At 36.8% G+C, this 23,954-nt stretch overlaps 2 protein-coding genes across 2 annotated transcripts in view; one reads left to right on the forward strand and one right to left on the reverse strand.

The window, feature by feature from the left end:
• LOC145992483 (multicopper oxidase 3-like) overlaps positions 1-4,569 on the reverse strand; it is a 35,794-nt gene extending 31,225 nt beyond the window's left edge. The window contains exons 1-2 of the mRNA XM_083128865.1: positions 4,470-4,569; positions 54-222 (exon numbers count right to left, since the gene is read on the reverse strand). Coding sequence (XP_082984991.1) covers positions 54-222; positions 4,470-4,569 — 269 coding nt within the window. The remainder of the gene's footprint in view (positions 1-53; positions 223-4,469) is intronic.
• A 7,571-nt stretch (positions 4,570-12,140) lies between these two features.
• The window catches only part of LOC145992738 (tectonic-2-like), a 619,016-nt gene continuing 607,202 nt past the window's right edge, over positions 12,141-23,954 (forward strand). The window contains exons 1-3 of the mRNA XM_083129123.1: positions 12,141-12,269; positions 14,552-14,733; positions 19,823-20,871. Of these exons, the coding sequence (XP_082985249.1) occupies positions 12,224-12,269; positions 14,552-14,733; positions 19,823-20,871 (1,277 nt within the window). The 5' untranslated portion in view covers positions 12,141-12,223. The remainder of the gene's footprint in view (positions 12,270-14,551; positions 14,734-19,822; positions 20,872-23,954) is intronic.

A 23,954-nucleotide genomic window follows, 5' to 3' on the forward strand; every position in this document is an offset into this window, starting at 1 on the left:
GTTAATAATAAACAAAACAAAGATAAGAAAAACATATAAGTTGCTGTTCTTACCCAGTGTATGTTGCGTAATTCTCAATGAAGAACTCGAAGTAGCAATTCCTGGGGCCCCCAGTGCAAGGCCTCTTGCATTCAGCCCCTGGAACTGTCGGTAAGTTGGAGTTGCAGGTCATAAGGTTGACGCATTCATTGGTATTCGTCACCCCAAAAGCAGAACAGCTTCCTGGAAAGAGAATTTATCGTAATACCGAGCGAATTCAATATTCAACGAACAAACTTTCGGCTCCTTGGACTGTCTTTAATGTGTTTCGCTCATTTATAAATAATAATAATTTAATCAATATTAACCAACACCAACATTTGCATTAGAACTAGGACTGAGGAGAGAGTCTCACCGATTCTCAACGATACCGATGCTTGATAATCGTAATAGTTAAAAGTTATAAAAAATATTGATTAATTAGAGATGATTAGTGTAATTAATATATGCATCAATTTATCAAGATTTTTGCTTTACAAGTATTCAAGAATTACATTAGTTACATGTTATGTTATCACAATTTCTGTTGTTTTTTTTTTTTCACGCAAAACTGGTGCAAAAGAAAAATGAAGTTCGAATTTTGCGTAATTTCCAGTATAGTTAGACGCTGCGCAAGTGTCGCACGGCATTTTTTCGGAGCTCGTGAAAAACCAATATCCGCCGGTATCGGTAAAAACCGATACTTTCCAAATCCATTTGAGCATTCTTTGGGAAGAGATCTAACTCAAAGGTATGCGCCACCAGGGGCAATTACTGAGATCCAAAGACCACAAGGAGGAATGGGGAGCTCAGCTGCAGACTACTCAACAATCTTGTTCTGGATATATCAGTCAGTAATCGGCATATCTGCTTGAGGAGGGCATAGTGCATACTATTGTTAATGTCAGACACTCTATACCTTCGCCAGATGATTGCTAATTTGGTGATGTGTTGTGTTATTCAGTGGCATTTATTTCTGCATGTGATCATCCGTGATTGAACGTATATTTGTTTGTTCCGGCATAACTCTCGAACGCCTGGAGCAATTTTAACCAAACTTTGTACACGTATCACTTGCAATCTGGGGGAAAAAATTGGGATAAGACACCCCTGACACTCCTAGGGGTGGGGTGGGAAGGGGTGACGTGCAAAAATAATCGAGATCGACCGATATTAAATTCCGCACAAACAGACATCCGTGACTCTATGCAGTCCGCACAACGATAGTGTTTCTCGGGTTGTCTAACATTCAGCCTGTGTTGAGAATGGAATCCATAGTTTTCGTGACACTCCCAATGCGGTTCAACTCAAAGTTCATCACCTATCGGCATGGGGGGGGGGGGGGGCTGAGAGGGGGTGAAAAATAAAATGCCATAAATGACCTACATTAGTGTCGAATCCATAGTTTTCGGAGTCTCTAAGCTAATTGGTGACATTCACGATGAAATAAAATTAGTTACATTTTACACTATAGTTAGAATTCATTATTTTCCTAGCTAATAGAAGAGTGAGATAAATAAATACCCAGGCAACGCCTGGTGTCGCCTGATATTTTGGTAAGGAGATTCAGATCATTGAAAAAACTTGAATGATATAAATAATAAAGAAAATAATATTCACGAACCGGAACATCTTTCTTGTCCGCTCCAATCCATTTCGAGCTCTGGTTTCCTTCGATTCTTAGTAATTGGTTCGTTGGCTTCGTGAGTCAACCTTTTCAAGGTTGACCAACAGAATCGCAATATTATCTCTTTCTTTATTATTATTTGCTTTATTTTACTTCGCTTTTTGTGCCACTTTTGGCTAATTTGCGAAGATGAGAATGAGGGATAATATGTTGAAATTGATGAATGGACACTCAGAAACATCCATGCCCAGGCCAGGATTCGAACCCGGGACCCCTAGCGTCGTAGCGCGATGTGCTAACCACTCCGCCACAGGGGTCGGCATTATCTCTTTGAGATAAAGAGAGAGTCTTTAGCACTGGAACTTACAAGGGAAGAGCCAGATTTAAACACAATTTGACGAAAAATTGAAAAAGAAACGATTACAGAGATTTTAAAATCAGGTGAAATTTGTAGAACGATTCTCTAATCACAATTGTCCTCATGGGTTAACTATAAAACCGTTACAGTGCACTACAATTTTGGTCTGTCTCTCAAAACGCTTTTTCGAAAATTTATCTCGTTTCGACAGTATTATGAAAAATTTACATTTGTTTAGATTTCCTTCTCTCTAGACTCTAGATTCTAGAGCATTAAAGTTAATATATATGTCGTTTGCTCTTGCTGTTGTCTAGACGTTCGTGATAGAAAATAGGTTTGCTGTGTAACGAAACTGTTGCAGATATCCAGACAACAGCGAACCACGCCACTTGAATGCTCTAGAAGGAATTTTTCAGGACTGCTATAGCCGTTTTTCTAAAGGGGATTAATTTTCCATAAAGTATTTGGAGAGACAAACCAAAGCTGCTCCAAAATGGAAAGTAATACAAGAAGAAAGCTGTATAAGGGGGTGACCTTTCAAAAGACACTAAGATATCAACATCCCTCCAGGATCCACGGGGAGGGCAATAGAGTCGATCGCCCCTCCCAACTGCCACGTTTTTGGATATATTATTATTACTAATATTTTTGAAGACTCAAAATGTTGTCTTTATCAACAAGTTTAACAGACTCGAGAATAAATATTTTTTTTAAGTTTGATTAAAGTTCATTTTATCTTCATGACAAGTTGATCGGAATTGTGCCTACAGTTTAAATTTGGATCCGAACCACTTTGAAATAAGCCTCAAAAGGGGATCAAACACGAAACCCTTGAAATTTGATTTGCATATCTGTTTATTCAGTTCACTCCTCATCTCATCATTCAGTTGACCGTATCAGAATTATGATAACGATATGCAAAAATAGACATTTTGGGTGTTGGAGGAGGGGGAGGACAGTTTACTTTTTCATGGTAGGCAACGCTTGGCATTAAGAGGCCATAGTATGGGATCAAAAAGTGGGGTCAATGGCCCCCCTAATCGCCTATTTTTGCAAAAGAAGAACATAGAAGTCAGCTTGGTTCCCGTTTGAAGTACTACATTGTTTATATTTAACAATGTAAGTGTGTGTTAGTATTGATTCTCGGTGAGGTGCGGTACCATAGTGAAATTCGCCCCTCTCAACTAAAACTTCTGGATCCGCCACTGCATTTCTCCCACGATATAGTATATATATGTATATCTGATATACACTGATATTAAGCATTGTTTCCATGTTTAATAAAATACTGAAATGCTGACCAAGGCAATATTTATTGTAAAATAAGACACTTAATCGTAACGTTTCCACCCTCTAACAGGGTCTTCCTCAGACAAAAGATTCACAATAAATTCACACAAATTTTGCCTTGTCAGCATTTTATTGTTTTACTGTTGTTTTACTCTGAAAACTATATTACACCAGACAAGCGTGCACTCTAGGAAAATGTGGTGGAAACAGGACACAGTGTTAATGTAGAATTGTTTAGCACCATCTCTGGTGTGTGGTTACACCATTTGCTAACAGACCACACCTAGTATGGAGGCCTTTAACACCCCATTAGGTGTTGTGTTACACCAATTAGAGTGTTACACATTTGGTGGCAACTTACCTGCATTGATAACACCATTAAGTCTTGTTTACATGATAACCAAAAACTCAATATGCTGACCAAAACTAAACGTTACGTTTCAACTTTCTACCAAGGCCTTCTTCAGACGCTGTACCAAATAAATAAATATAAAAAACCCTCTGTATTTGGTACAGAGTCTGAAGAAGACCTTGCTAGAAGGTTGAAACGTAACGAGTCAAGTCACTCACTAAAAGGAATTGTATTATTGTATTATTATTACTATTGTCTTTTGTATTTCTAGTTACACTTTTTTTTTGTTGTAAGCAACTAATTCCTATGTATTTTTTTCTTTCTTTATTTTTTTTTTAATTTTTTTTTAAATTTGTATTATTAATATTATTATTATTATTATTATTATTATTCTTTTTTTTACGTTTAGCTTACTGCTCCATAAGTTTATATCATCTCATATGTATTATCATATTGACAAGGGTTAGGTGGCAGAGCAGCCCTTGGCTGAACCTCGCCCGCTGAATAAAGAAAATTTATTATTATTATTATTATTATTATTATTATTATTATTATTATTATTAGTTTATGTTTTAGAATAAAATAAATTTCTGCCTTGGTCAGCATATTGAGTTTTTGCTCACCTGCATGTATTTAGAGTGGACTCTGGCACTCTGTGGAAGGTTATGCTGTGTGTTCGTCCATGATTGTCGCTTCATTTATTTATTTATTGATTTATTTATCTAATCATTATTCATCCTCATCGTCGCGATCAGCTATAAGTAGCACAACAGCGACGTAAAACAATCCGAAAAATGCCAAGTATAGAGTTTATGTAATCTTACCTGTTGAAGCACCACACTGGGGGCTTACCACTGCATCACACTGTTTCAGCCACTGATCATGTATAAGAAACAATAAAATAGTACACAGAGAACGCCCCATGTTCGTACAATCACCACTTTACTATTAATGAACCAAAAAACAGCGTACATCTGTGATCTTGGAGTATGAGTATGCGAAGATTGCATATCGAAGTGTTTAAGCATTTCACAATGTATCATTCTCGAGGCATGTGACATAATTTTCATAGAGCGTACACCAGCAAGAATCTAGACGAACGTAATTAATTTGCACAGTGGCAAAGAAAAGTAGTGCATACAAGTAACGTTGATCTTCTATTATAATTGTTTATACTATTTGTAAAAGTCTGAACAATTCGAATGGAATGAGGGGTCGGGGACGCCAACCCCTCTGAATTATATTTGTCAGGTCTATTTTGAAAAAAAGTTCTAGCACAAGGGAAATAAAATATACTGGGGTTTCGTACCACTTTCGAGAAAATAAAAAAAAACAAAAGAAAAGTCAATGTCAATGATCACGCTTCCTTCCCGTCAGTAGATGGAACACCTCCTTTCTTTGTTTTCTCTTATTTGATACAGGCGTAGTGTAACGTCGTCGCCTTGTAATCAAGGGGTCCCGGATTTGATACCCGGTCGGTGCAGGCACTCAGGGACGGCGACAGGGTGGGCACGGGTGGGAAAGCGCCCACCCGACTGGCCAACTAATCAAATTCAACAAATATGGGAAATATGAATGATGTTCGATATAGCAGTATATTCTGATGATCATTCCATGTATATTTTACTTGTGAATATTATATGCACTAGAAATGTTCACATATTATCACCCCAGAAAAGCTTTACTGCCTTTTGTGGAAACATTGATCTATTGAATAAGTTTAGGAAGTTCAATGAAGTTAATTAAATTTTCTTTCAACTTAATTTTGTCATTGTAAATCGAAACGAATTACCAGAGCTCTTGAAACAAAAATTGTGGTCCAATGAACACTTATATGATTAGAAGCAGCCAGTAGGCTTACGAGGATATTTGTGGGAGGCACAAAATTATGCGAGGTATAATAAAGATTAGATCAGGATTCTGGGGGAGGGGGTGTGAGGTCTGAGCTCCGCACCTGCACTGGGGTAAAAATTGCTTTGAAAAGTGCAACATAATGAAAAAAATAGATACTTTGAATGTGGTAAAAATATAGAAATATAACTAACTATCTGACATAACTTAACTAAAAAGTTCTAATTGAAACTGCGTAGAGGAGTGGGAGTTCTTGATGACAGGTCCGGACCTACACATATATAAATTCCGACCTGGGTATGAAAGTAATCTATAAATACACAAATAAAACCCTCTTCTTCGCGTTGCTTCCTCCAGCAACACACAAATAATTTCGTCTTTTTAATTAGGTCTACATTGAAATACCAGAAAAGACATGGACAATTTGATGTGTCCCTTTCCTTATTTCATCGCAATTTTTATATACTTGTCATCTTCAAATAGCCATATCGCGACCTTAAAGTAAAAAGGTTCTATCTGTACTATTGTGCGAAAATGAGTTTGTGACCTTAAGCAGACCATTGGTTTACATTCTATGTACTCCGTAAAAATCATGTTTCGAAGTATATTAGTTTCGAAGAAATCAACGGGGCAAAAAAGTACTATCTGCAATTGAGGTTTTAAGTTGTGGTAAAAAAAGTTCTATCTGCTTTGTTTCCGGTCTTTGTGTTCAGTGCATAGCGTATTGTTGCATTGCACACTGATGTCCAACTGGCACAACGTTCATCTCCTATGATCCATCTATTGGAACCTCCAACGTAGAGAGGAAGCAATAAAGTAAAGAAAAGTGTCAGATCTCACTTATATGATGAAGTGGATGCCGGCTGTGGACCGACATTACTTTGCTACGGTGCTGAAAAGAAACATATAAGATACTTTTTTTTTCCATTTGTTTACAGTCTTGTTGTCACTGTGGAATTGAAACCCCTAACTCAGCTTTCGAAGAGCTGAGAACTAATAAATCTTCATTTGTGGAAGAGTATGCTGTGGCTCATTCGACTGATTGTTTTATTTTAAGCCACTTTTCTGTTAGTTGTAGCTCATGACGACGAGAGGTTGAATGATGATTAGATAAAAGTGATGAAGGGGCGAACACAAGCACACACACAGGCACACAAAGCAAAACTCATAAACGGGGCCTCCTCGTTGTTTTAGTGATAACGTCCCGGGTTCCATACCCTGTGGGGGCACCTAGTGGTTCGGATCCCACTTTAATCTAAGTCCACTCCTGATTAGCCTTTCTGTACATAAATTAAGTTTGCAGGGTATATTATGACATTTGAGTTTGAAAGAGTCATCTCTTGAAGCCCAGGAAATCTGTAAAAAAGAGATGAATTACGGGATGCGATGATCAACTTTGATAAATTCCTTGTTGCCAAAATCGATTTCCACAACAGAAAACTGTTACCGAAATGAATGTGTTCATCTAACTGTACGTTTATTCCTTCTCCCGCATCAAAGAGACCAAGACTGACTTCAGAAATCAAATAACAGCTTAGGAAATAATCTCTTCAATTCTGAACAGATTTTCAATGCTATTTGTATTTTCAGTGCTATTTTGTGATAATGACTTTCTTTAGCCTAGGAAAACTTTAGAAAGAATGATCGAAGAATTTGTTTTTCCGTGTGTTTTAAAACTTCCTAATAAGAAATTATTTTTAATCCAAACATTCATATGCATTTGCCAGTTGTAAAAAACCTTGTAAGCCAAGAAAGTGATCATTAACTCCCAACGAGAAAGCTACGCTTCTTTCAGTTAAAAATTAATGTGATGAAAACGCCATGCTCAGTTTAATTATGAAAAACTAATTAACTTCTTCACCATTGCCTACCAATCACACATTCCGTCTTGGCCGAATATATAAAATGGAGTACGTGCCTTGTATTTTTTGCATAATATGTAAAACTCACATGGGGTCTTACATTAATACTGCCCACCCTAACTTATCAATATACATCCAGTCGAAATTTTCTGGCGCCGCCCGTCGTTCATATCCCACTTTAAACTGTAGGTTATGTCCCGATTGGCCTTTCTGTGCATAAAGTGGACTTAAAACTCAAACTCAAACAAGTTATGGAAGATAGAAACTAAACTTATTTCTCGTAAAAGTCTGTACTTGTATCGCTATATTGTTGTAACGACCGCCATGTTATCCAAATTTCAGTGATACCTTTGAATTTATGTTATTCGTATACATTCAAGTTAATGATTTGCATTTAAATTATTTATACTTAATTGTTTTAATAATTTATATATATATATATATATATATTTGTTTTATTATATATTATTCGCATATTTTTGCAACATCTAATTCAGATTTTATAGGCTAACAATTATCCTAAATAATATAGATTTTTGTTCAACAATGAACAAGATTGAAGTAATTTAGTCTTCGGTAAAAGTACGTAAGCTAAATCTTTATTGAATCATTTTTGAGCAAGGGCAAATATGAATTATTTTATAAAATCAATTTCGTTATTTGTTTTCCTAGTTAAATATTATAACGTTAAAGCACAGCATTTCTCCCTTGCTTTCAATAATATAACGATTTCCTATTGGTTGTTTATTTTAGGAGTGGGGAATGATGCTACGTGTAAATTGCGACGTCAAAAGTTCCACGTTGACATTTTTAGTTGTTGCCAACCTTAACCAAAGCTTACTATCGCTAATTTGCATTAATCTGACATATACATTATCAGCTTTTCTTGTGTTATTTTTATGGTATGGGTTCGTAGCATTGTAAGAAAGAACAAACTGTTATGATGTGCTTCGCGCATGAGGTAGAGTGAGATTACTTTCGTAACATCTCTGGCTGTTTTGCATTTGCAGCTTTGGAGCGAGTCATAAGTCCCGGAGCAGCCAATCAACAAACGAGCCGCTGGCGTCATCTCTACCCAGCACCTATCGCTATCCCTGTTGCACGCGCTCTGGACTGTTGGTAGGCTCACTAACTGGAATCGCGCTATCAGCTGGAGTTGTTTTGAAAATAATCAGACTCTAAGCAGTTGAGGTCTTGCTGTTAACGGTAAAGACGGTGCGCGGACTCTGTCGTGACAAATTTTACTTATCACTGCCTTCGAGCGAGCAGGACCCAACTTGTTTTATTTGTGCGAATAAGTATGTAATGCGCGCGATTCGGAATTAAAGTTTCTGGACGTTTTAAATTTAAAATTATTTGATTTTATTTTCTGTCACATGTCGCAATTCGGTGGATACCTTTCGGGAGGAATGTGGATGCGATCCCTGGGTGAGAACTCGTGCTTCCAACTGACCAGCCGGAGGAAGGAGCAGGGTGTTGCCTAATTCGTTACTCCATATCCTGGAGTTGCGATTGTGGTGGCAAGTTGCATTATGTGTGGGAGATTCTCAAAATAAACAATTCCAATTCAGATAGCCCTAGAATAAAACATGCGTAGCGTAGTATATTCTCGAACATCATCGGTATTGTTACTTCAAATATCTACTCGGTCTCCATGGCTAGTGTTTAATGGTTATCACTACGCGTGCTACGACGCCAGAGGTCCAGGGTTCGAATCCAGGAATGTATGTTCTTTGCGAGTGTCCCTACATTCATAAATTTTATCATTTTATCTTCGCGATTAGCCAAAAGTGGCAGAAAAGCAAAGTAAAATAAACCAAATCAATTAATTAACAAAATATCTCATCAACGTGCTTTGTTATCATCATTGCCATTGTTTTCAAGGGATTTTAAAACATTATACACGCATTTCTCAGATCTTACATTTATATTTTGAGGCACTTCACCTTGCAGACATTACGGATTACTCTCCTCAGTCACCTTCCTACCTTCATAACACTACGCAGTACGCGTAAAGCCTGGTTTACATTGGTTGGGTAGACGGGAGAGTAGCTGGAGCAAGTAGGGTAAAGCGAGCTACTCTCCCCGTGTAAACAACTGCGGAGAGCACTGGAGCCAGTACTCGCTCCAGTAGTCAGAACACTCGAGTGGTTGTTCACGGAGGACAGCGACTCGACCGAGTAAACGCTTTCTGAGGACAGTATAGAGTCTGTGTTGTGTTGTGTCTGTGAGTGTCCATGGAATTTGTGTCGATTATAGGAACAAACAAAATAAACTACGGGTGTATGAAGTAGAAGAGATGAGACTTGATTGTATTTGACGTAGGATAAATAATATTAAAAATAAGGAATTTACGTTCAACCAAGAATGACCGAAAGAAAATCAAAGAAATTAGTTTTTTTTTACCAGACATGTCCTTGTGCATTATTCATTTCTCGTGAATAAAAAAGTATGTAAACCGTTTCAGAACGTTTTTTTTTTTTTAAATCGACAACGACGTCGATTGGTTTATTCTGTGAAAAGAGCACCAAACAGCTGCAGCTACTATCCCACTTTGCTGGAGGCGAGTAGAAAGTGTGTAAACAGCTACTCGCCATAGAAGGGTCGAGTCGAGTAGACAGGCCAGTAACTCGTCCCAGTAACTCTACCGCGCACTCGACCAATGTAGAGTGGAGGTATAGCTCTGTCTGTGTTATAGCACAACGTGAGAGCAACCTTGCGTTCTGACGTCACATTGAAATGCCGTCATTGTTACGCTAAATTGTTAGATTAGGCTTGTTAGGTTTTGTTCTCTTAACATAAATAATATACTTGCTGTGTATTTATGCTAAGAGAATCAAACCTAACAACCAGGGGTGCCCATCCCCCCCTTAAGGCCCATGACGCGCTCCCCCCCAAGAGATAGAACATCCACCCGTTTATGCCGAATTAATCACTCAAATTATTTTTGTTGGACAAAATTTGGAGAAAAATATAATACCAGAGGTGCAACCACGAATTTTTGTCTGCGGGGGCAAGTACTAGGATAAACGTACCAATAATAATAATAATAACATTAATAATGATTTTATTATTATTATTATTATTATTATTATTATTATTACTACTACTACTACTACTACTACTATCAAAGACCTTATTATCCTCATAAATTACGCAAAAAGGGGGTAGCAGTCTGTGCTAAAGCATTTGTTTGGAGCAAACTATTTGAAATATTGTTTCAACACTGTCAATTTCACATTGGCTAATATTGGAAATCAAGCACACAAACTGTATTTTTGAATGGCAGAAAATGAATGATAAATACATTCTGAAGATACATACGTATGTAACTTTCATGTACAACATATGTTTTGCACATATGCAACATGGAGCGACATAAAATACAAAAATACATATGCAAGAAGCTAACACTAAATTGTGTACCTATTCAAAGTTTATTCATTACAAATATACAACACATATTATTTAAATACATTTCGCTCGCAAGAAAATTTTTAGAACCAATTTTTGCAAATGAAACAAATATTGATTTAATAAGGCGCAAATAATTTCACTGGACGCCATGGCATTCTCTCTTTTACAACTTTTTTTTAGATCGTTCGGCGCCCATAGCTACAGCTCTGAACTTGACGAAAACGAGAAAAGCAGATAATGCGAGCGAAGGAAGCAAGAAAATTTTAAAAAAACTCATTTTTATTTGCATAAAATTTTAAATCGATGTGAATAATTGCTTTTCTGTGCCCACTGCAGGTGCCCTTGGCCATGAATGTCTTGTCCCCATTTGCCCCCTAGAATTTACTTCCGTCAAAGGTTGGGGGGGGGGGCAATGACCCCCTGCCCCCTTGTGGTTGCGTCACTATAATACAGACATATTTAAGCAATATATGTTTACTTTAGATACGTACTTTAGGCTCTCTGCCATTGTTAGTGTCAACCTAATTCTGCACAGTTTGTCTGCTCGACTAACCTTGTATTAATGCGAATAGCATTCCCCTCCCATACATCCAAACCGATTCTAAAGGCATAAGAGGTGGTGTTTCATTTCAACCCTATCGCCGCGATCGCCCACAGGTAGGTAGAAAAACTATACATAATAACCAAAAATAAAATCAATAACAAGTCAATCAAACGATACGACCCCCCCCCCATTTTTGTGTGAAGATACGAGAATACAGAATCGTATATAGAATTGGTATAAAATTTTGCCCCCACCCCCAAATTTCCCATGACGTAAGCGCGTCATGAAACCCCCTTGTGGGCACACCCTAACTTCATATGACGTCAGAACACAAACACAGATGAATTTAACACGAAGTTCGCCTCGCGTTGTGCAATAAAGATGGCCCACATAGCTCACGGGCTGACCCGACATTCTCCAACATATTAATCCGACACAACCCAGGGTGCAGGATGCAGAATCCGTTAATTCGCATCATGTGAAATTGGGCACAGTTACAGAATATATGGAACTACTTTTTTAGAATGTTATCGGTAATGTGTTTTCTGTCGCTCCAGTTCCAACCATAGACAAAATACTAAGGTTCCAACGCCGTATGTGTAATCTATTAGTTGTCTCAAATAGAATTTCTACAAGTTTGGATTTTTAGGACATGAAACATTATAGAACTCTTTTGATTGTACATAAATATCTTTATGTACGTCTCTTTTAGTTTTGTATTGCAGTGAATTGTTTAGAATATCGTGGATATTTAGATAATGTACTGGCAACACTTGAATGCGCTTTCACCGATTCATCTGTTTCACGTTGTTTACAAACATTTTTGGATGGATTCGCGGTCGCGGACACCTTTCGAAAGACGCACATTTGTGTAATTTTATTGTATTTCTTAAAACAAAAAACTATGTTCCAGTTATTGCTTGAAATTACAATAACTGCTGTTTTCGTAGGTAAGTGAAATTTGTAGAAGTGATGCGACAATGTAATAAGGCAGAAATAATAAGTATCTGAAAGAAAGAAACTAGTTCCAGTTTTAGATCTACATATGTGTAAATGCTCTTATGGTATAATTTAACAATACAGGGAATTTCTCCAATTTGTTTGAATTTTAGGTTAGAGAAGTTACGTTGTTAATTTCACTTTCTAGAGTTATTTTGATACTGATTGGCAAGTAATTCAGATCCATTGCGCATTACGTCATAGATTATTTTCGATAAAATTACAATTCAGTTCCATTGGAATTATTTCAGACTTTTCCCTCCATGATTTTTTTTAATGTTTAAAGTAATAATTTGCAGTTGAGCGATACTCCGTATTGCACACATGATGTGAGCATACCGGTACTTAACCTGGTAAATGTTATATCAGAGGCACATTTCTTCATTTTTACAAAAGAAACTACTTACGGAAATGAGTTCCTGTAGCATTTTGAAAGTTCGTGGAGGTATTTTCTCACCGTAGAATGCTGCACAACAAGAAATGAGCACTTTTGATATAATAAACTTACATTTTGTGCAAAGCTACAACATTATGCCATTGTTTCCATTATGTACCTGCAGATGGCGCGAGCGTCGGAAATCACGCGGTCTCGTCAGTGTTTCCAAACGTGCCTTTTTTTTACGAGAATTTCTTTTTAACTATGCTTACCTAACCTAACCTTGTCGGAAATGGTCTGTGGAGTAACGATTCCAATTGTTTTATGATTTCTCCTAGAACAAAGACTAATTATCGTAGAATTTTGGAAATCATTGTAACACGAAATTTGAACCTTCCTTAAAGTAATGAGCACTGTTTGGACTCGAAAAAAGTTGTTTATATTGAAAAAAAACAACTTGAAAATAACCTTACGCACTTCTCATGGACAGGATACTCTCCATCGACAAGGGACAGCAAATATCGTAGAAGCGTGAGAATGAATGTAGAAGTAAATCGGAACCTTAGTAGAAAGCATTTAGGGACTTTATTTTAATGCTAAGGGAACCAAACCTAACCTGCCTAACCTAAGCACGAAAGCATATTTTGAACAAAACCTTAAGTAATCGCTAAAACTCTGCAGTATGTGTTAACAGATGTACATCGAAATCGAACCATGTAAAAATTGCATTCGTAGCATGATGAAATCGCAATAAAACAAAAGGAACTTGGGCCATCCGGGGAGCTATCGTGAATGGTTTTTGGGGCTATCCGTCAATGGTTTGTGGGGCTATCGTGAATGTTTTTTGTGGCTATCCGTCAATGGTTTGTGATGACAATGAACACAAAAGTAGGTATTTTTCGCTTAAGAAGTTTGGAAACACTGCATACCCACTCCATATCGACAATACACAAGCATGATGTGCGATGATCCACAGCTGTGTGTGCCATATTGTATGTTCCGCAACGGAAGAAAGGAACCAAAAGAATTACTCATAATGTGAAAAATCGAAGTTATTTTCATGTAAAAAGCATAATGGCACCTTCAACTATGTTCCGCAATACACAATTGGTAAGTGCGAACCATCCAAAACACAAAATATCCTATTTTAATGGGTCTCCGGTATAACAGACATTTACCCTTAACCTTTATCCATCTTAAAAATGATTACATGTGTATAATCATTCCTTTTTTATTCAGGAACACCAGAAGAGGTCTGCTTCATGGAAAGTTTACAATGGTTATCTTCATTAAGCATACACAAAACGTAATTGTTCTTTGCATTGTTGTGCTTCCATAAAACTATATGCTCTCATTAAAAATAGTAAAGATATATTTATAAATTCTATAAATATACTGGATTGTGCATTTTCATTAGTGTAAGATTGCTGAAAAGTTTAAGAACCATTCTGCCTATCATATTCATCAGACTGAAAAAATCCAACATTTTCTTAAAGTCTACTTGTGACTTGTTAAAGTAATAGGCATGTTCTATATTCAATGTAGCATGCATTAGGAGAGAGTAGGATTATTTGTAGTTGTAACACAAACACATTAGCAGTTGTTAAATTGAAGTTATTTGTAATGTAAGTGGACGACAGATTAGTCTAATATGAAATATTGATATTGTTCCTACGTTGGCGTAAACTTTAGATGAATATTATTCGAGTAGCAAAAAATCTTACATTTGCCCACATAATATTAGCTAGATTTTTAGTGACTTTTTACAAAAATTTCTGACATTTGTATCTTATGAATGCAATGTCTACTATTTTATTTTTCACACTTAAATTAATTTATAATTTTTAATTTTTCCAGTTCAGTGCATATTTGCAAGTGAAGATGTGAAGACATATCACTCAATCAATTGGACCCTTGCAACAAAGAAGGGATTTTCAGACTTCGAGCGGAGATATCCCCAGCCAGCTTATAATGAGGTTGCACCATCAGCTTGTGATGTCACATATGGTACATGCGACATATCCTGCTGCAGTGATCAGGTATGTTTCTTCATTATCCTTATGCAAGGGAGAAATTATAAAAAGTGTTATCTGGCATTGTTGTTGTAATATATTATTATTGAATGATTTTTATCAATGTTTCATATTGTCTGGCATATTTCCCATGTTGCTGGTAAGAGAGTAACATGCCCATGTTAATTAATTGACAGTGGCGGCGCCAGGATGGACGATCTAGGGGTGCGGAAAGAAATTTTGGGGGTGCGATGCTGAAAATATGAAAAACATGAAACATGCATGCAATCTTTCAAAACTGAGGGGGGGGGGGTGGCAAGGACAGTTTACTTTCCCTTGATAGATAAGGTTTAGCATAGTGCGGGGGCAAAAATAGCAAAAAACGGGGGGGCAACTGCTACCTTAATCGCCGCCATGGATTAACATAAATTACTGACTGAAATGAAATGATATATGTGAAATGTATAACGTTAGATTGCCATTCATTTTCCAGGGAGGCTTTTCCCCCCTTGCTCTCCCCCTGGACGTCCATGATAATATGCATTAAGTCTTATACTCCAAAACAGTGGTCATACAGTGTAAACATTCAGATACATGTTGCAGTCTCATTGAACTATGTAGTGAAATACAAAATGAAATTTCCTTGGCTTTTAAAAACAAAATTTTTGAACCTTCTCAATGTAACCAATGGAGTTACAAAATACATTGTACCTTTCTTCTGCCACTTCAGGACAAAACGCGACGTGCACGGCAACTTCGTCTTCGATGAAAACCATTCTGCCGCACCATCCCCAATATGCACTCTAAATTTTTTTCGTGAATATTGGGCTTCTTCCTAACAGTTTCTGAAAAAGTCTGAAATGGTACGTTTATTGGACATGTAACATGGAACAAATACATAGAACGTATTAACAAGAAAACTACCCTTCACGTTAAAACTTGCATTAAATAATTTCCCGAGCACGAATTGGTGATACCTTGAAAGCAGCTGTAATTTTTACTCCAGTACGAGGAAGATCAAGTAGGCAGAAAATAAACTGTTTATCAACAATGCAAAAAGAAAAAAAACATAACTCACATTAAGCTATAGGATAGGATAGGCAATTATCGAAAACCACAAGCAGATCTCTTAAAGAAACAAAAGAAGAAAACAATCATAACAACAATGCTAACGGAAGAAAAAAACAGTCGCTGATGTTTATAGAAGCTGCTGCCAGTATAGAAAAGTATGTATATCACCATCTCTTTCAGTGCTTGTCTGTTGCATACAATAATAACTGTCTTACTTCAGTACCTAACATTTGGCACTCAATGTGACATGACATTTTAAGGGTTAGTGTTTTCAGTTGAACGTAGGGGATGCGAAAGCACCCCCCTGTGCCGCCCCTGCATATTAACAAGGACACCAAAAAAAGTTTAAAAAACATGCCTTCACCAATCCAACAAGATTTTAATAACAGCTACAATTAATCTGGTTTACACCCAACATTTTTTTTCCAAGGCCAGAAGCCCAAATTCCCATTTCCATGAAATTTCTGAAGTGTCTGTCAAAAATAGTTGTCAGCCAAGAATATATGAGATATGCATTCAATTCCAATTGTGGCAGTGTATTTACAAATCTCGTGGAAACTTCACTACCTAGGTTAAAATGCAGGACTTTATGTACATTCTTAAACATTGAGCCTAAGCTGAAGTTGAGACACTGCAGCTTCTATCCAATTCCTAGCTAGTAAAATTAAAACTATTGTTTCCTTGTTTATTATTGTTAATTGGTCAAACGTATCTTTAAAGTTTGAAAGAAAATTGATAATTTAATATCTCTTCCAGTGCCAAGAGTATTTTCGAAAATGTTGTTAAAGTCTGATATTTGTAATTGCCATACTGATTTCACAGAATTCCTTTAAAGTATTAGTGAAAATTTTACATGAAATGATATAATTTTAGAGCTGTTTGTGTACTCTGTTTCTCTCCAACAGTGCGCTATAGTTAAAAGCTTCCAATACAAAAGGAAATGCATAAGTGATGCTGAAATTTCTGTGAGATATGTTCTTAATCTTGGCAAATGTAGTACAAATTTGAAAATATCAGAAGAATTATGAAAAATCAATACTTTCCTGCCATCTTGAAATACTTTGGCTAATTTTACTGAAGTACAATGCTGGATCAGACATTCTGGGTATCTTGTAGCTTATGAATTTCACCATAAAAGTACAGGTGGTGCTACATTTACCATGGTCACAAAGGAGAGTGTCTTTACCCATATTTTGACTGAATGCCCCTCTGAAATTACACATTATGGTACAAAGTTCCTATTTAAAACTTTTAGTGTGAGTGATTTACTAAAACTGCTGAAATTTTTGTTTCTTATTCTGCAAAAATGTAGTGAGGTCATCACGCGATGGGGAATTGTGGATTTTTATCAAATGTAACACAAAACCAAGTGTACAAGTTATTTAGCAGCTATAAGAATGTCAGCATAAAATTTCTATTTTTACGAAGTCATAGAAGTCAAAATGTATATGGCTTTATCCCCACCTCCCCTCTTAAACTACCCCATATACTTTAAAATTTTATTAACACCGTTGAAACCAAACTAATGCTCTCCAATTAGTCAGTTTAGTTTCCTATAGTCTAAACAGATATTCCAAATTTTAGCAGAATTTGTAATGCTTGCAACATAGGAGAATAGATTATTCAATCACCATATTGAAGCAGTGGAACCGATTTTATTCAAAACCAATACCAGATTGTTAAATATGAATTACTTCTTAAAATCACTTAAATGTGCTGCAGATATCATGGTCACGATATTGGTGTCGTACTCTCTTTGCAACCTGCAGCGTCTCCTATACAATACACTATACTACAGAGATTTTATTTGAAACCTATAATTTTGGTAGTGCCCCAAATCTACCAAAAGTTTTGTTTCTTAATCTCCAAAAATGTAGATATTAAGTTTGTTTTAAGTCCATTTTATGCATAGATAGGCTAATTGGGTCTGGGCCTACGGTTTAAAATGGGATCTGAACCACTATGTGCATCCACTGGGAATTGAAATTGTGACCGTTGCAATGATGCTACGATCACTCCATGGGAGAGGCCACCAACAATGAATTCAACACAAATGTGAGCAAAATTGGATCTGTATTTCATCCACCATCTTGACAAATGTTGACCAATTTTGATTACATACAAAGCCATATGAATACTCTAAGGTATCTAGCAGTTACAAATATCTCACCTGAAAAGCTTGAGATTTACAGCAGTTATCATTTTCAAAATATTTGGAACTTGGCCTCCCCTCACTCCCCTCCTAAATTATGCAATATACTTTATTTTTCTTTAGTTTTTGTTTTAACCCTTAACCAGGCATCTTTTGTCACCTTAAGTAGGCACATGGGGGTAAATTTGACTCCCAAATATAAAATATTATTTGTAATAAAGTATGATTTATATGCACCAAAGATAATTTTTATGTGATCAAATTTACTATTTTCAAGAACTTAGAGTAGTTTTTAAATATAAAAAGTCAGCAATTAATTGTAAAAAAAATGACATAGAGAGACATTGTATTTTCACCATTTCTTGCAGTAGTAAAATGAAATGACAATTATAAGGAAAGTATCGAATAAGAAATACAAGAATGATTATTTTTGTTGAATATGCACTTCAAATAATTGTCTAAATTTAGCAATGCCCAATTTTTGAAAAAAATATACATATTTTTTTTAAACCTTTTCCATTGAACAAATTGCAGTTTGAATACATATAAATCTCTTTGGTTTTACATGATTTAGCTAAATGTAACCATTGTATTATTTTCCTACTTCGTATATGATGTCACATAAATTTGTTCTTTCTTTTTTTTTTAACTTCTGCTTCAATGGTCAATTTTGCATCTCTTTCGCTTACAAATTCTCTCAGTATTATTTCTAAGTACCTATTGATTGATAATTTTTACGATTATCCTCACAGTAGTATCATCTATAACGTCTTGATAGCAGATTTAGCATTTGTTTGGAGCTGCACATTGTCTAGGAAGGTATAAAAATATTCATATTTCTTGTGCAAACTTTTGGACATGAGTGGGCAACGGCAACTTTTTCTATCAAATTATCTCATCTTTTCCCAGGAAATAATTTCCATCATCTGGGATATTATTTTCTTCATATTCACTTGTCTCTGAATTAGTTCATGTTATGACTCACTTGATCATCGTGATGTGCTTCTTGAGTAAATTCTTCATCTTGAAGCATTTCAGATAAACTAGTGTTGCTCTCGAGTGAAATGTCCTACAGCATCCACCTTACATGCTCATGCTATCTTTATACTACATGTTTTTGAACGATTTCTTAAAAAATAGAAATGTCCACTTTAAAATCTGATCTCACACCCCCTGAGCAAGTAAAAGCTGCTATGAAAAAATCGCACATGTTACCAGGCGCATGGGGTATATTTGACCCCATCAACTTTGGAACAGGTTCACCTTGCTGTAGTTATTTACACACTGAAGGAAATGACGTTGACATTGGAATCAGACTGTTTTAGGAAGGTACTAGATAAACTAACAGTGTGGTCAACCAACAAGTGTGTGTGGGTATTAAAAAATTCCTACCTGGGGTCAAATTTACCTCCATGTGCCTACTTAACGGTTAAGTCCACTTCATACACAGATAGATTAATCTAGATGACCTACAGTTTAAAGTGAGATCTGAACCACTATGTGTCTCCACCGAGTATTGAATGCGGGAGCAATATACTTTTAAAATTTTATTTTATTATAATTTTATATTATATTTTTGTCCCAACATTTGCTCTAACATCACTGTGAGTTTAGTCCTGCACTTAGAAAATGTTTTCACACCACAGTTTCGAAGAAAATTTTACACCATCGGTTTTCATCGGCAATTGAAACTTCCCATCTGATTTTGCCCAATGTATTCCAGTCATTCACAATATGTAGCTCTAGTGCAAAATTCAGCAAATTTACAGCAGTTTTCAGACTCACATTTTGATGACCGGTGTTTTTTTTTGTTTCATGTCCCGCATTTTAGCAGTGATTTACTTCCTCTGTTTTACATTGAAGCTGCATCTAATTTGATGTCACTTTTTTCAGGATTGTTCCGAGGAGCAGAAAGAGAGTTTCACGTGCCTCGGAGGATTACAGGATGGAGAAAGAACCGAACATTTGACTGACTGGAATTGCAATTATCCCTCTGTATACAGTCCCAACTGGTTTAATGTGTTGTGTTATGTTGTATCAAATACCCCATATCTTGGTGAATACTTCCAGGTGGAGCCTAAGTTGCAGCAAAGAAACAAAATTGAAGCAATCACCAGTAAGATAGGCTTCAGTTTTAGCAAGGAGCAGTTCCTATTGGATCACGAACCAGATTACGATGATTACATGTTCGGTACACCAGTAAAAACTAGGCTTAATTTCAGTAGAACATTAGGATATTTGTACGTTCCTCAGTCTTTGCTTGGTACAGTATGTGCAAATACCCTGCCTGTACTTTTCCTGGCTGATAGTGACAGCAGATGCTTGACTGAAATTTCACCAGAACTCTGCACTCAAGCTGGTTTCAGTGTTACAAACTATTTGGTTGCTTCAGATGATAAGGAACCCAGATACCCCCAGGTTCAGATCAATAGACAAGGAAGCAATACCACTTGGGCTTCTGTTAAATATAAATGTAAGAGGAACGGCAACATTTATGTTACTTTTTCGAGGAATGTTTTTGATTCTGATACAGATCCAATACTTAATGATGGTGATGGCGACGCTGACGCTGAAGAATGTGACGAAGTTAATGTGAACTCATTTTTCAACAGTTCAACCGGTTTGTGTGAAAATGTACCTGTTTCTGTTGAATATCAATTTGTGTGGTCTGGAAGAAATATTGTGCATTTAAATGTCACTTTTGTATTGGCTAATGTTCCTGTTACATTATCATCATTTGCTGACAGATCGGCACATGCTGTGCGACTCAAAGATCTCAATGAACGTGAGAGGAGCAAAGTGAAGATGTTTGTTACGCAACATTTCAGTGTGCTTTTTCATCACATTGGAGTGGATACTGATAATTCCAGCCTTGATTTGGTTGTGGAACATCGATCTGGAAATCCAGGATATGACTTTGGGAAACCAATTTTCATCTTAAAGTAAGTTTATTATTTTTGTTTTTATTTACACACACGCATTTACACATGTATGCACACATTCACACTCACTTACAAAATTTAGATGCACACTGTTGCTTAAAGAATTAACAACTGATTAACTTCATTCATAGCTTGTCCATTTTCTGTATGTCTGGAAATCAGCACAAAATAGCCATTGTGTGCAATGTCAGTGTATAATGAGCAGTTTAAGATATGAATGGTGAAATTTAGTTACAGTTCTATCCAAAGAGTGTTTTTTTATTTAGACATCAGGTATTTAATAGGGATCTGGATTTGTATGTATATTTATGATTCAGATTATTTATGACTTGGAATTTTGATGTATGCTATTTGGATTTTCTGGCCATCCTTTCTATTTCGATTTTTGTTATTTTACTTTGTTTACCTGCCACTTTCAGGTATGTGATAATGGGGAAGGGTGATGATTAGGTGAAATTGATGAAGGGACACTCACAAAGAACACTTGTGACTAGGCTGGGTCTCAAACATGGGAACTTCAGTGGCGAGATTGATAGTCGACCACTTAATGCACTTGGTCACCATCTTGCCTAAAGACCGAATCACATGGAACTGAATTTCCAGTAAGAATTGCCTAGTTGGTGCTGGACTGGCTGGAAATGATGGCTGCTAGACTGATTTTGACAAGTAGACCTTGTTCTAATTGCAACTGCCTGCCAATAGAGCGAAAGTTTGGTCATTGGAAGATAATCTGTGTTTAAGAAGAGAAAATTTTTACTCTGTGGTTTCCGAGTGTTGGTTGTTTTTGTTCGCTGCTCAACGAACGAAAAAATAACAGAGATGATATGCATTTGAAATTTATCCAAAGACATTTCTAGACAACAATTGTGATTAGCCGATAATGAAAAGCCTTATTATTACCTGTATTAAATGTTTGACATATTTACTTGAACAAAATATTTTTTTTATAAATGACCTGGAAATCTCATGGATGAATGAATATACATACCCTAATTCATTAAAAAGCTTGTTGAGTAGACCTTGATAACCATATTTTCTTTCAAGCCAATTTCTGGCCCATAATTTTTTTCATTCTTTTAATATTAATTTTTAATAACAGCAGTAGCTAGCTATTCTCCTACAACCAGTGGCGGATTACCAACTAGGCCTACTAGGCACGTGCCTAGGGGCGGCAAATCTTTTTTCCAGAATATCAAGAATAATAAAAAGTGTCTTACGTACACAGTGACAATTTAGACCTATGAAACCAATGTTTGAAATCAACGGTTTGCAACACTTACTCTTCATACGAAAGAAACCTTGGTGAATCGGATTTATGTGTTATCAAGGAATGTTTCGTTGCTCTGCCTCCTTCAGGCGCCAATCAATTTGTTTTTAACCCGTGCTGTGGCTTTTATCGCTTACAATGACAATGCAAGCCGCCCAGCCCTTGTTGATTTGTTTTTGTAAATACATACCCTTCGATCTTCCACTAAGCATTTGTTAATGGCCAGGCAGGAAAGAAGACTGATTGTTTGAAACTCGCATCTGTAACAATGCCAGTCTTAAAAAAAAAATAAACACATAAACACTGCTGATAAGTGAGTGAGTGAGTGCAGCTTTCGCGTGGACCGCAACTAGTTCTTGTCTTACTGTATTCTCTGGCTGGTGCATTCAGTTTGTTGCTAGTGCGTTTGCGATTTGGTGGGTTTTTTTTATGCAGCAGGCAACATGAAGCGAACAAAGTTAAGTGGGGCGGCTTTTCGGAAACTTGCAAACGAAAAGCGTGAAAGAGAAGCAACCTTACAGAAAAAGCTTGGTACAGTGGACACTTTTTTTAGGCGAAAGGAACAAGTGATTTCCGAAAGCAGTCCAAAAATTTAAGTGGAAGTGGCTACATCGAGTGAACTCCGTGAAACGCAAAATGTCGAAAATATTGTGGGTTTAGTGGAGGAAGAAAGTGCACCTGAGATAGTGTCCCCTCAGTTCGTAGGAGTTCCTGATTGTGACAGTGAGAGTGCAAATTTCGTTAGTGACGATCCTGCCGAGTGGTGTCTGAATGAGTCTACAATTGACATTCTTCTAAGACGTGTAATTAATCAGAATGCTGAAAACGATTTTTCTAAATCGCAAAGACTCATAGCAGGTAAGACAAGATTTTTAAATAATAGTGTTTTTTTCGTAAACTTGTAAATGGAGAACCAATTTTGCGGAATTATTTGGTATATTCGTGCAGCACTGGTGCCGTTTATTGTGCATCATGCAGGTTGTTCAAGGGCAAGACAAACATTGCAACTCACGGCATTTCAGACTGGAAAAACATTTAAAATATTCTAGCATCACACGAAAATTCTGAAGAACACAAAAACTGCGAGTTGGCACCCTTGACAAGGCAGAAATCTGTTGGGACCTTGGGGAACCATTTTCAATCACATATTCAGGTGGAACGTACATACTGGGTCAGTGCAAATTAGTTACTACTTTTCTTTTGAGAAGGGTGCACATTAAGTTTGTGCCTAGGGGCGGCGAGAAAGCTTAATCCGCCACTGCCTACAATGTCCTTCAAATAAATCTTTTAGCCTGTCTGCTCTGTGTAATGCCTTGTGGGAACAAAAGTATGGTAACAAGTGTTGTGCGAGGCGAAAACTAACAGATGAGCCAGTACCACACAGCTAGTTCAAGTCCAACTGGAAAATCCAGCAGAAAATCGAGCCTCGTGTGTTTCAGGCAAAAAAGTGTTCAGTAGCTCTTCTATGCATTATACTAGGATGAATCAAAAAGTAAGTTACACCCGACCCATGTTCCTGTACTATGAGAGAGAAAATAATCACGCTTGGTGGCAACACTGTCTGGAATGTTTTCTTCATACACCAGAAGCAGCCGTGCTTCAGCTGGTTTAGTATGCAAGTAGTCACAGTGTGAGTATGGCGTGGCATCCAACATTGAGGTGCGCTTCGTCGTCCGATTTTTGTGCGCACAAAGGCATAATCAGAGTGAAATCCATCGCCAAATTGTCGAGGTGTATTGTGAGAATGCGATGTCACGTCCCATGATCGCAAAAGTGTGCCAGATGTTCGAAGAGGGAAGATCGAACATGAACGACG

This window comes from Lepisma saccharinum, chromosome 9, assembly GCF_977018435.1.
Source record: "Lepisma saccharinum chromosome 9, izLepSacc3.1, whole genome shotgun sequence".
Classification (NCBI taxonomy): Eukaryota; Metazoa; Arthropoda; class Insecta; order Zygentoma; family Lepismatidae; genus Lepisma; species Lepisma saccharinum.